Raw genomic sequence first — 14014 nt, 5'->3', positions numbered from 1 at the left:
CAAAAGCAACTCTGATAAATAATTTAATAAGTTATTCATGCATGTGCATTAAATCATGCATACTTTACTGTTCAGCATTAGTTCATGCATCTTTGCATATTTGATTCTACGTGATATTTAGTTGAATGCTTGAATGGTAAGTTGATTGTGGTAAGTTGTTGCTTGTGATATTCCTCTAAAAATTATGCATGAATTTTTTTATGTTATTTCTTTTAATGTTTGATTTTTAGAGGAATTCGTATGAGGACTTCGGTTCTTACTCGTTTTCTTAAAACTGTTTTACAAACATAGATGCTCAATGATGTTCTGGACTGGCTAGCTGGAGGCTGCGAGACTTGTGACCAGTGTTGTGAGAGGAGTACGCCTCAGAGGCGAGGCGCACGCTCAAGGTACTGAGGCGTGCTGTGATGCGCAAATTGCCCCTCATCAACCTCCAGAATCCCCTCCTTCATCCCCAAGTCTTCCTCCTCCGCCCGATTCGCCGGCTGTGCTAACCCCAAGTGTCGGTGGATCCACCGCCACGTGCTGGCCAACTGCTCATCCGCCGCTCCCTGCCTCCCCACCCACCGCTTCACTTCCATACCAGTTGTGAGAGGCGTACGCCTCAGAGGCGAAGCGCAGGCTCAACGCCTCGCTTCGCCTCATCGCATTTAACAACCTTGCTTGTGACTAGTGTCTGAGTTCAAATAGGATGGCATGAATTGGATATAGACGATTTTGATATTCTTAGACATTTTAACTTATTGATTAAATTAATAAAGTTTGATGTATTACTTCAATTGAGTCAATGCATGGAATGATTTGTGGTTTGGTATATTAAATCAGTCATGTGCCCCAGATCCTTGGGAGAGTTTTCGTAAATGTTTAAAAAAACAAATCACTATTTTTATTTTTTTACGAGGGTCAGTTGGGGTCGTTACAGGCATGGTAAAACTGAATTGTTTGTTTCAATGTGAATTTATTTATTTTGCTATGAATATGCATTGATGTTGTATCGTAAATGCAAATATCTATGTGTGATTGTTGTTCACCGAAAATTTGTAATGTCATTTAGATTACATTAAATTGTGTAGTGGTTATGTATGAACCACTAATGAGCCTTTGGAGGCGAGGTGCATATGTTGCTCATGAAACAGCAAGCTCTAAATGCATTGCAAAACTGTTTTATACTGCGTTTAAATTAATTACATTGTTGAAATTGACTAGGTAAAAGCCTGAATTTGTTATTGCACGTTGATTTGCATAATTGTTCTTGTGTAAAGAACTTTTAGTTGATTAAGAATGGTAAAAAAGATCAAACTATGTAATAATTTTTCTTCCTTGGTGACCCTCTAAAAATGTGAGAACCTCGGATGGCAGTCATGGGAGACCGTGAGGATATTAAACGTCGTGGGCATTGTTTTCCCTAAGAACCCGATGAGTGGTTTGTGTTCCCGGCAACGGTTGTAGGGAACTCCTGCCACTTTGCCTGGGGGTAGTGTTGTTAGACTTAGCTGCATTTATTGGTATACCGAGAAAGTGTCGTCAATGAATGTTGATTTCAATGTCATCCTGACATTAGGTATTGATTCCTAATGTTTTGATTGATGGTGTTGATTCCTGACATCGATTGAGGAACATGTATAGGACTCAGTTAATAAAATACAAATTGTATGATAAGATATCACTGGGAACTGCCTTGAGTCTCAGAAATTTGGCCCGTTTTGAGTATCTGTGGGTTTTATATAGGTGAGAATTTAATTGTGTGCATTAAGTTAGGACATGCATGCAAAAGCAATCCTGATAATTAAAGTTAAAAAGTTATTCATGAATGTTGCATTGGTTCATGCATCCTTAAATGATTAATTTAGCATGAGATTGTTGATTATTTCATTTAAATTGCTTATATTGCAATCTTATTCTGAATATGTGATGTTCGTAGAGCTCTCTTAAACTTATGTTTGATTTGATTTATGTTAATTTTCTTACTGTTGAATTTCGAGAGGGTTTCATACGAGAACTTCAGTTCTTACCCTATTTTTAAAAACCTTTTTTCAGGTATTAAAGCTCAGTGGTGAATGGACCGGATTCTGACAGAGTTTGTTGTTTTTTATTTTGCGAGAAACTTGTTGAACTTTAAATGAGGATTATTTTATTAAATTCAATTCATTATAAATTCATGGTTTGATTTATCTTATGAATTGAATGATTGTTGAGTTGTTTATATTAAATCAGTAATGTGCCCTAGATCCCTGGGACATCTTTCCACAATGTTTTAAAATTATTTATTCATTTTAAAATAAAAAAAATTGCAAAATTTTTTAAGGCTAGTTTGGGATCGTTACATGGACCAAGCAAACAAGGTTGACATTTTTCAAAAATGATTCTAGTAAAATTTGGGGTATCCACATATGGAAACCAATAAGACAGTGCAAGTGAAGAGGATAAACACAACAACAAGAGGATAATCGGATCCCAAACATTGAATTATCAAAAGGTGCCCACCGCATCTTTACATGCATCGTAGATCCCCTCAACTGATTGCTTTCTATGGTTACTTCATTATAAAAAAGAAAGATGAATTTCTAAAAAGAAGGGGATTTCATGAACAGCAAAAATAGAATAGGATACCTAACCAAAGACAGAAATCATGTTGTTGAAAGACCTCATCATTAAAGGATATAAACCATTTAAACACCTCATATCAAGGTACAAACCATGCAAGTGTATGTTAGTTCTGATAAAAATACTGGAATTATTGAGATAGTTGCTACCTTCCCGAGATGAAACGACGTATTGGCATAGTCTGTACTTCCAAGACCTAGCACCCGTCCCTTTATCTATGAAAAAATGAAAGAGAATAATGCTCCATGGAAACAAATACATATTCAAGATAAATTAATTCATATTCCTATCATGATTTAAGATTGTATACAACATAAGCACAATGCTCCTAAAAAAAATGAAAATAAGACAAGTTGACTAAGAACCCAGGTCTTCTTACCTTCAAAGCCCGCTGCAGAATGAGCCATGGAAAGGTAGAAAAAGAGGAAAAAACGTCAGTTGTGAACAAGTACAATAAGCTCACTTTTGTTAATTACTAGCATTTTCCAAACAAAGAAATACAACAATTATTCTCAGAAGAAAAGTGCATGCTGATGGAACTATATTATGAAGATGGCATATGATATAGTCCATCTAGATATCAAAATACTCAGTCATTCCTAACCGTACACCCAACAAAACAAGAATAATTTAGAAAGATAGCACCCTATTTCATTGATGAAACCACAATGACATACATGCAAACCCACACATATGCACATGCATCTGCACATGTGCAGGCAAATTTACAAACATATGCACATATAGAAAATTTGGTAGGTCTACACCCATGTGTAGCTGTGCACCCATCGTGGACTACACAATCAAATGTCAATGGCCAAAAAAAAACTACATATATGATCTATATGGTTTTTCTTAGTAAAAAATGGGTTTCAGATCGTGTGATTGGGATGTGTAAGAAGAAAGTTAAAGGGCTTAAAAATCAACCACCTACAATGTATCAAAATGTTAGGGCTCAAAAAATGGTGATTTTACTTTGAAAAAAGCATGATCCAATATGGACTGGTTGAGTGTATCATTTATGTGCACCCACCTTTCGCTCAAAAAACCACTCACTCAATCTGACCCCATATATCATATACGTATTCAGTTTTTCTGTTTGTTTTTGCTAGGGGTCACATCTTTTTTTCATCGTGACCCCTAGCAAAATAAAAAACATCTCGAATACATATATGATATATGAGGTCAGATTGAGTGAGAGAGAGGTTTTGGAATGAAAGGTGGGTGCACACAAAAGATACACTCAACCAGGCCATATGAAAGTTTTGGGACGTTGATTTTTGAAATCTTATGAAAACCTGCTCACACGTCACATTCGGATGATCCAAAAGTCGATTCCTACTAAACAAACCATGTACAAACACAAGCTAGTGACTATCCCGGAGGTAATATCTTATCCACCCGTTTATGTTTTTTTATGTTTACCAGCATTTTTATTACATATTTATTTACAATATTTTTAATAAACTGATACTTTTCTGAGATTTTACCAATAAACACCACAATTTTCAAAATCTCTCAGGATATTCAAATTGTTTGGCAAATTGCCAAGAACATCTGCGAATGGTGATAAGACATTTAGGCCACATGGATACAGGTACAGAGGATACGACACATTAATTTCAAAAGAGTGTACCAGGACACAGGATATATATATATATATATATATATATATCAAAAGAATGTGATATTTTGAATGTAAGAAGGGTTAAAATGAAATTTAAAGAAAAACAGAGAAGAAAGAGGGGATGTTGAGATATTTTTTGTTTATTGTTATAAAAAGAAAGAGGGAGCCTTTTCGTAACTCTCTCTCTCTCTCTCTCTCTCTCTCTCTCTCTCTCTCTCTCTCTCTCTCTCTTTCTCTCTCTCTCTCTCTCTCTCTCTCTCTCTCTCTGTAACCCCCACCATTTCTCTCTCTCTGCGAGTTGTCAAGTCAATAAAGTTCTAACCATGAGAGAAATAGCAAAGAAGTCACAGAAGAGAAACTTCATCAGCTTTGGAATAAAGAGTTACACTACATAAAAGGAACGACCCCCTTTTTTGTTACACTAGAAGACAAAATTTGTTGTCCCTCTAACCTCATACATAAATACAAAAATGCCCCTCATTAAATAATACATGTACAACATGGAGAGGGTAGCACAAAAGAGCACATACAAATATTACACTTCTCAACACTCCCCCTCAGAGTTGAGATGATTGTAACGGAATCATCCCAAGTTTGGAAAGAAAGGGTTGAAAGTGTGTAGAAGCCAAACTTTGGTCAATATATCAGCAACTTGCTCTTTCAGCTCACATGCTCTAATGAAATAGCTCCATCTTTATAAGTTTTCCTTGTAAAGTGACAATAAATCATAATATGCTTGCTTCTGGTGAAATTCTGGATTTTTTGCAATATGAATTGCAGTCATGTTGTCACAATACAAGGAGGTACTTCCACAAACTTCTACTCCAAGCTCTTCAAGAAGCCATCTTATCCAAATGATGTTTGCAGTAACATGTGCCATGGCTCTGTATTCTGACTCAGTAGTAGACAAAGCAACACATTGTTTCTTGCTCTTCGAAGATATCAAAGAACTACCAAGAAAAATATGAAACAGATTGTTGAAAATTAGTCCTTAGTTGATCCTCTAAAATCTCAGTCACAATATGCTATATCTGTAAAGGATGAAGCTGAAAAGAACATGCTAAAATACTGTGTCTCTCACATACCGAATTATTCTAAGCAAAGCTGCCAGATGAACCGTGGTGGGGGCACTAATAAACTGATTAATTGCATCCACTGCATATGTGATGTCAAGTCTAGTGATAGTTAAGTATATCAAACTACCCACAAGCTGCCTATAGAACATAGGATCTTCAAGTTTCTCACCGTCAGTACCTCTCAACCTGACATTTGCTTCCATAAGAGTAGTCACTCTACTATAGTCATCTGCAAGTCTAGCCTTCATCACTAGATATGTTGCACACTTATGTTGAGACAAATAGAGCCCTCTTCTTGAGTATGTTACTTCCAAAACTAGGAAATACTTCAAATATCCCAGATCCTTCATCTCAAATATGGTAGCCAGACTTTTCTTTGTGTCCACAATTTTCTACACATCATCGCCAGTGATAATCATATCATCAACATATAAAAGCAATATATATTTCTAATGCTTGGAATATGATACAAACAAATCACGGTCATGATAACTCTACTCAAAACCAAGAGATTTTACTGCATTGCTAAACTAAAATCAAGTGTGTTGTGCTTTTTTGAGCCCATACAAAGCTCTTCTCAACCTACACACATGACCCTGAGAGTTTGAATATCCTTGAGACAACTACATATAAACCTCTTCCTTCAAGTCCCCATTTACGAAAGCATTTTTCACATCTCACTGCCAAAGGTCCCATTGACAAATAGCAACAACTACAAGCAAAGTCCTTATAGTAGTCATATGAGCCACTAGAGCAAAAGTCTCAACAAAATCAATGTCAAATCATTGGACATAACCCTTAGCTACAAGCCTTGCCTTATACCCCTCAATTGATTCATCAGCCTTAGTCTTAACTTTGTATACCCACTTGCACCCCACTACATTCTTACAAGGTGGAAGATCTACAAGGTCTCATGAATCCATTCTTTCCAGAGCCCCCAAATCCTCAGCCATTATCTGTTGTTACTCCTCTTTAGAAGCTACCTCTACATAGGAACTAGGCTCGAGATAAGAGTGAATTAAAGCAAGAAAAACATGATGTTGAGGAGAGAAAGATTCATTGGATAAAAAACGAGTAGGGGAAACAGACACCCTAGAGCTACAATGTAGCTGAAGAGGAGAAGGTTCAGAGGGATAAGACTCTTGACTTGTGTGCTCAGAATCAGCTGCAAGGGAATCAGAATTGGCCTCGAAATTTTATGTTTCCTCTAATTCTATCCTACCCAGAAAAGGTATCTCCACCACATTGTCTTGCCTTCTGGAGTAAGATAGTGTAATAATCGGAAAAAAAAAATTATGTTTGGATCCGGGCCGGATCCGACCCGGGTAAACAAGTCGGTTGCGTGCTTTTAAAAGCACGCAGCGACGAAGGGGGGAGATTCTGGAAACCTCCTTCCCCCTCTCGTCTCTCGGTCTCTCTCGTCTCCTTCCTCTGCGTTGCCGACCCGCCGCCACCTGCGACCTCCCTCCGACGCCGACGATGCCGCCGTCGGCGACCACCAGGTACGCACCTCCCCCTCTTTCGTTCGCCACTCTCTTTCTCCTCTCTACCTCTCTCGTCTCTCTGCTCCCTCTGTCACGGCAGGGGAGGGGCCGAGCCCCTCCTCCCTGCCTCCTGTTACGGCAGAGGAGGGGCTCGCCCCCTCCTCTTTGTTCCTTTTGATCGGCAGGGAGGGGTTGAGCCCCCTCCTTGCCCTTTTGATCGGCAGAGGAGGGGCTCGCCCCCTCCTCTCTGTTCCTTTTGATCGGCAGGGAGGGGCTGAGCCCCCTCCTTGCCCTTTTGATCGGCAGAGGAGGGGCTCGCCCCCTCCTCTCTGTTCCTTTTGATCGGCAGGGAGGGGCTGAGCCCCCTTCTTGCCCTTTTGATCGGCAGGGGAGGGGCCGAGCCCCCTCCCTGCCCTTTTGATCGATAGGGGAGGGGCTGGGCCCCCTCCCTGCCCTTTTGATCGACAGGGGACGGGCTGGGCCCCCTCCCTGCCCTTTTGATCGGCAGGGGAGGGGTTGAGCCCCCTCCCTGCTTCGTGTTACTTTAGGGGAGGGGTTGAGCCCCCTCCCTGCTCCTTGTGTTGACAGTGGAGGGGGCCGAGCCCCTCCTCCCTGTGTCTCCTTTCAGCAGGGGAGGGTCAACCCCTCCCTGCTCCCTTTTGACAGCAGGGGAGGGTCGACCCCTCCCTGCTCCCTTTGACAGCAGGGGAGGGTCGAACCCTCCCTGCTTCCTCTTTTGGTCAGGGGAGGGGTCAATCCCCCTCCCTGTGCCCTCATCGTTCAGGGGAGGGGTCGAGCCCCCTCCCTGTGCCTTTTCTCTCTTTAGGCAAAGGCATCACCCCTGCCTCTGTTGTTCTTCGGCAGGCAGGGGCAAGGCCCCCTGCCTCCCTCTTTGTATGTCGTCTGGCAGGGGCGAAGCCCCCTGCCTCCCCTTCGTTGCTGACAGGCAGGGGCTCTGCCCTTGCCTCTCTTCTACTTTGTCAGGCAGGGGCGCAACCCTGCTTGCCCTCGCTTTATGAGGGTAGGGGTGCAACCCCCTGCCTCCTCGGAGTCCGCTGACAGCAAGTCAGCAGGGGCTCGCGGCCCCTGCTTCTGCTTCTTGCGCTTATAGAAGGTGCGCATGCGCACAATGCCCCTGCCTCTGTTTCCCTTACGTCAGGGCGGCGATAGTGCCTCTGACTTTCTATTTTGGTATAAACTTGCTAAGATCGTTATTTTTGCAGCTCGTACGACGGATCCCGCTCGCGCTCTGCGACCCGAGCCGCCAATCGCGTACATCCGCGGACGACAGCAAGCTAGCAACTCTCAAAGGTAGGGGAAGATTGCACAGAAGACTTGAACAATTGAATTGAGTTCAATTAACTAAAAAGGATAATTAAATAAATATATATGCATATATATATATATATATATCATATATATTTATACGAGTACACATTTAACTCAAGGTTTCGCGATCCTTGTCCTTTACCTTGTCGTTGCGCATCGCGCACAGGTTTTGTGTTGCACTCCTATTTATAGTCTTTACTTGCCATCGCGCGTTGTGCGAGGGTTTGCGTTGCACTTCTGCTTACCGCCTTTACTTTGCCGTTGCGCCTAGGCTCTAGCTTTTGTATATGTGTTGGTATTGCCTTGCTTTTGCAGATGACGTGCAGGTTCGTGCTCTTTGCGTATGCCTCAAAGGCATCCTCGTGGAGGATGCAAGAGACATCTATCACTCACTCTTGCGACAAGAGTTCAGTTGGGAGCTGGCGATACATCCTCGTCTAAAGAGAGGGATACCTCGCAAGGATCCTGGCTCTTCGTGTGTGCAGTCCTGCAGAGTCGACTTGAGGTTTCAGGGAGATGCGCAAAAGCATCAAAGACTGCTCCAAATCGAAGCATTTGGAAGGATGTGACTGGCTGGTTCTGCTCGCCTTTTTGGCATATCTCGGGTGATCCCGAATTGGGGGTTCAAGCGAACTTCTTAGCGGGTGTTCTGTTGAGAAACCTGTATCCCGTTTATCGAGGCCGGTATCGAGTCATGCGAGACATGTAGATACCCCGATAGCGGATGTGATTCGAGATAATCACATGCATAATGTTGGCACAAGGTACTGTTGTTTCAAAAGATAAAGTAAAGTAGATAAACTTTACATCTTTGTGAAACACTCCTGTTGAGGCTTCTATTGAGGAGCTATACCCCCCTTCATCCTAGAGTACTTGTAGTCGTGCACGACACGTCTAGTACTGCGATGATCAGATGAGACGGTCGTGCGACCTCGAACAACGCTAAATGCAAAATGTTGTAATCACATAAATGGCCTCACATTCGCCTTCACAGGCAAGATGCTCGGGTGGTTTAAATACCACAGCATAGAATGGGTCGTTAGTTAAGCAACCCCTAACGTACCTATTCGCTTCTTTGTGTCTGTCAAGGGAGAGGACAGAGCGGTACAAACTCCAATGGACAGGTTGTTAACAACCACCCTACGGGCAACGATCCGGCCTCCCCAGTCATTGGAGTTAGGGGAAAGGGGCTACATTAATTAGCTCAACACTTCTGCAGAAGTTGGATGCGTCCGTGGCACAACCTCCTTTGGGGAATCCTCTCTCGGCTAAAGTCGTCCCTTTGGAGCGAACTCAACTAGCATAACAGAAGCCCGAACTAGTTTCAGTTGGGTCTACGTTTTGCCTGCGCGTACCCGCAGGTTCGTAATTATCGAAACATAAGGTCTGTTCACACTGGTCGTTGAGTCGTGAGCTTCGCTTGCACTACTGTTTCTCTTGCACTACTGATTCGCTTGCACTACTGCTTCGCCTGCACTACTAATTCGCTTGCTTGCTCGATAGTTCAATATGCTACTCGTTGAGCTGTGTACGCCTGTCAAGGCGTTACTCTAGTTGGTTAAACTGCTTACGCAGTTCTTTGCAGAGTAATAAGGAGTTTCTCATACTAGTTAAATGCTTATAATAGTAGCATTATGCCAGTTGCTACATATTAGCATGTGACTTGCTTTATCCCTTGGTCAAACTGTTTGGTACTTATTGTAGCGTAGCACTTGTTGGCTTGCATCTCTTATGATTGATGTGATTGCATACAGCTCGTAATCTACGAACTGGTGGCAACTAGGATTGATGTGGTCACTTGTCTTATAAGCTGCTTACATATTGTGATATAATTGTTGTCGTATGATTGCTTATGAATGGCTTGTGATGTAATGGTTTATGCCTTACGATTAATTTAATTACTTGTTCATGGACTGAGCCATTTTATGGTAATTATATGTTTTACGAGCATTGCTATGAGTGCTTGTCTTATTCAGTTGTTTTGTTTGGCTGACGGGTAGAGTTAGTTACCCTTCGCCCATAGAATCAACTGAATTGCCATATCTGCGCGTTCTCTTTGAGGGCCTATTTGAGGATTGCAATATTCCTCGTGGCAATCATACGATGTGTAGGATAATATGCTTCTGCGCGGAGTGATACAATGCATATTGCTGATATACATGCTTGTGCCCATATTATGGCTACTGACCTCGAGAGCAGTCAACTGTTCGGAGCAGTCGATTGTATAGATGCGTGTATCACCGAGTAGGGTGTATGACGAGCACCTGATCTCCAAAGGATTATCTGTGAGGGCGTGTATGATCAAGACCAGGTACCCGGCTAGAGTGGTAGATTCTCTGTGAGGATGTACACTGTCCACGAACGAGTAGCCGCAAGGACGGTGAACTCTTGTGAGGAAGTGTATGGTCCAAGATCAGGTATACCATCTAGAGCGGAATTCCTTGTGCGGTTATACATTTCCCAGACCAGCTGATTCGACGTTGATCTTGTTGTTGGTATTAGTAGCTATCGACCCCAAGAGCGGTCTTTTGTGTTGATGCGTGTATCGCAATGATTTTCATTGGATATGGCATATGTTGGGGATCGGTTTCCCAAAGGTTTCGCTGTGAGGTTATACATTTCCCAGATCGGGTGACCCGGCTAGAGTGGGAGATCTCTGCGAGAATGTACACTGTCCACGAACGGGTAGCTGCAAAGACGGTGAACTCCTGTGAGGAAGGGTAGGGTCCAAGATCAGGTATACCCTCTAGGGCGGTAATTCCTTGTCCGGTCGTATATCTCTCGGACCGAACGATCCGACGTGGATCTTGTGTTTTCGCTTACCATAAAAAGTTATGGTGAGCTGTGACGATCTTTTGAGATTGTTTGTGATAGCCAACTATGAATTCATAGTTTCGGCTTTCTGTTTTATCATGATTACATGCATGACTCAGATATGAGAATCAGATCGTTAGTGATTTGAGTTAGTGATCATGTTTTGGACCTTCTACGGAAGGGTGAGCTTCTCTGAGAAGGTATGACGCCTTAGTGCGTCATAACCGGTGACGGTTAGCCGCGTAAGACTTTGAGAGATGAGGATAGATTAAGGTCGTTCAGGACAATGCGTTTGTTAGAAGTAGTGAGCGACAAACGATGTCCTGATGGTGATTAGATGCAGAGACCTCGTTCTAGGAACGAGGACAAGCTTGTTGCGTAGTAGTTTTCAACTTACGATCAAATGGATCATATGCTGCGTTGGTCAGTTGCACTGCTTACTTGCTTTGAACTGCTTACTGTTTGCACTACTTACGCATTTGCACTGCTTACTCGCTTGCACTACTTACTCGCTCGCACGCCTTATTCGCTTGTACTGCTTACGTGTTTGCACTATTCACCTGCTTGCATTGCTTACCTGTTTAACTGCATATCTGCTTTAAACTGCGTAGCCTACTGAATTAAATGTACTTAATTCAGTTCCTTGTAGTCTCTCTTGTGCACCTACTAGTTTTTCGCGAAACTAACCCATTCTATGGGTACAGGTGTTTATTAGGTACACTACGGGCGATGGCGCGATTGCAAGATGGCTTCAAGACTTCTTCTTCCTGCTCTTAGCTCGCGTCCTGGACGCTTGGGTTCGTATCGGATTTCCCTTAGGATATCCGAATCTTGTCAGTTTTGGTTCTTTTAGCTAACGTGCCCAAAGTTGTAAGCTTGCCTTATGATTTATCAAAGAAAAATCTTCCGTTGATTTCATAAACAAACTCTGAAGGGAAGAGATATTTCTAGTCTCTTGCCTGTTTTTCTGAAAAGGGTTCGCAAGTTTGAAATTTGGGGCGTTACATATAGACCAAACCTGCCACCTTTCCCTTGAGATATCTCTTCTTGAACTCCCACATTCCTTTTCACCTCCTTTGCCTCAAGAAAAGGTATTAAGAGAAATCATTAGTGTCCTTTTCCTTAAGTTCAAGTTTACTGAAATAAGGTGCATCCTCAAGAAAAACATGCCTAAAATCCATACATGCTTCTTCACAGGATCATAACACTTATATACCTTTTGTCCATGAGAGAATCCCAAGAAGCAACGCTTTAAAGAGCATGGTGAAAGCTTATTCATATACTTACTGTGCAACAGAACAAAAGCAAGTACACCCAAAGACTTTCATCATACTATAATTAGGCATAGATCCATATAACTCTTGAAATAGAGATACACTTTTAAGAACACTTGATGGCATACGATTGAACTGATATATCGCCATACAAATGGCATCTGCCCAATACTCTTCGGGTACATTCCCATCAAAAAATAGTGCTCTAGTAGTCTCTAAAATGTGTTTGTTCTTCCTCTCTGCCACGTCATTTTGCTCAGGAGCATACACACAAGAGTTCTGATGCTCAATTCCTTTGCCCTCTAAGAGACTTTCAAACATGCCACTAATATACTCTCCACCAGAGTCAGTACGAATAACTTTAATTACAGCAGAGAATTGATTTTCAACCATAACACAAAATTTCTTGAAAATGTCAAATAGCTCATTTTTATTTCTCATGAAGTAAACCCAAGTGAATCGAGTACAATCATTTATAAAAGTAACAAAATATGATGAACCACCCTTAAACAAGATAGGAGATGATCCCCATACATCTTAGTGTACAAGATCGAATGGATTTTTTATTTTCTCTCTCTCTCTCTGACCAAATAGCAAAGAATGACCATTTGCAAATCTACAACTTCTGTAATTCTGAACATGATAATAAACAACGAACTTCGAATCTCCTAAGCATCCCGAAGTAACTAGGTATTGCAACCTAGAGTTGGAGATACGTCCCAGTCTTTGGTGCCACAAAAATGACTTATCTAGACTAGTTGCTCTCAAACCAACTGTTAAAATTGTATATATATATATATATATGAACGTATATGCATTATGTACATATATAAATATAAATACATATATGTATGTATTTCCTAATATATACATATTGTTAATATATATATATATATATATATATATATACATATTGAAAGATACATATACATATATATTTTATATATATATATATGTCTGTATCTATCTATTTATATATATAGATATATATATATATATATATTTATATATATATATATATATATATTCTTTGTAATACCCTCTAGGGGTAAAAGCATCTTCTCACATATAACACACATATTCACTTGAATATGTGTCTTTTTCTTTTCTTATTTTTTCTTTTTCTTTTTCTTTTTTATTTTTTGTCTTTTTATATCTTGGAGGGGTCCACATTATAGACGTTGGACCCCTCCAACGGTCATAAATATGATCGTTGGAGGGGCTCCAACGTCTATATGAGAGCCCCTCCTTGGGTCCCTTATAGCCTATAAATAAAGGGTGTTTCTCCATTGTATTTTTATGCTTTTTAGTGCTCTCTCTCTTAATAAAAGATTATTCTTTATGCCTTTGTGCATTTGTGCTCCTTTGTGAGTGTTTTCTTTGTGCCTTTGTGCACTTATTCTCATTGTGAATCTTATGGGTTAATCAAGTCATCATTGATCTTGATATTCTTGAAGATATTTTCACATGGTATCAGAGCTTGGTTTATGAGAAGCTAGCAGGTGTGTTGCGTCTTCACAGTGGTTGCCTCAAAAATCATGCTCACTCTTCATTCTTGTTTTCTGGTGTGGAAAGCTCTTGCAATCTACTTCCCATTTGACGCACTACAAGAAATAGCTAAAAGAAGACCAATTGTGGTAAGTGTTCTAATTGTGAAGATTCATTTGTTTCTCATAAAAGCTCTTCAATGGTGGAAAAGGATTCTTATTTTCTCCTCGGATTCAAACTATCATGTTTGGGCCCGTAATATGGAAGCTCATATTAAGGGAAAAGGGCTTGGAGGTTACATCAAAGGTACGATTCCGA

General features: G+C 41.1%; 1 protein-coding gene across 2 annotated transcripts in view; it reads right to left on the bottom strand.

The window, feature by feature from the left end:
- LOC149812018 (Tetratricopeptide repeat (TPR)-like superfamily protein) overlaps window positions 1-14014 on the bottom strand; it is a 228728-nt gene that overhangs the window by 143315 nt on the left and 71399 nt on the right. Inside the window, exons 7-8 of one of the 2 annotated variants that reach the window (XM_089993921.1) lie at window positions 2984-2995; window positions 2754-2819 (exon numbers count right to left, since the gene is read on the bottom strand). In XM_089993921.1, coding sequence (XP_089850047.1) covers window positions 2754-2819; window positions 2984-2995 — 78 coding nt within the window. The remainder of the gene's footprint in view (window positions 1-2753; window positions 2820-2983; window positions 2996-14014) is intronic. The other variant, XM_089993922.1, reaches the window with a different exon arrangement.

This window comes from Nuphar pumila, chromosome 17, assembly GCF_984573655.1.
Source record: "Nuphar pumila chromosome 17, dmNupPumi1.hap1.1, whole genome shotgun sequence".
In the NCBI taxonomy this organism is placed as follows: Eukaryota; Viridiplantae; Streptophyta; class Magnoliopsida; order Nymphaeales; family Nymphaeaceae; genus Nuphar; species Nuphar pumila.
This window is presented reverse-complemented; position numbering and strand designations above follow the sequence as displayed.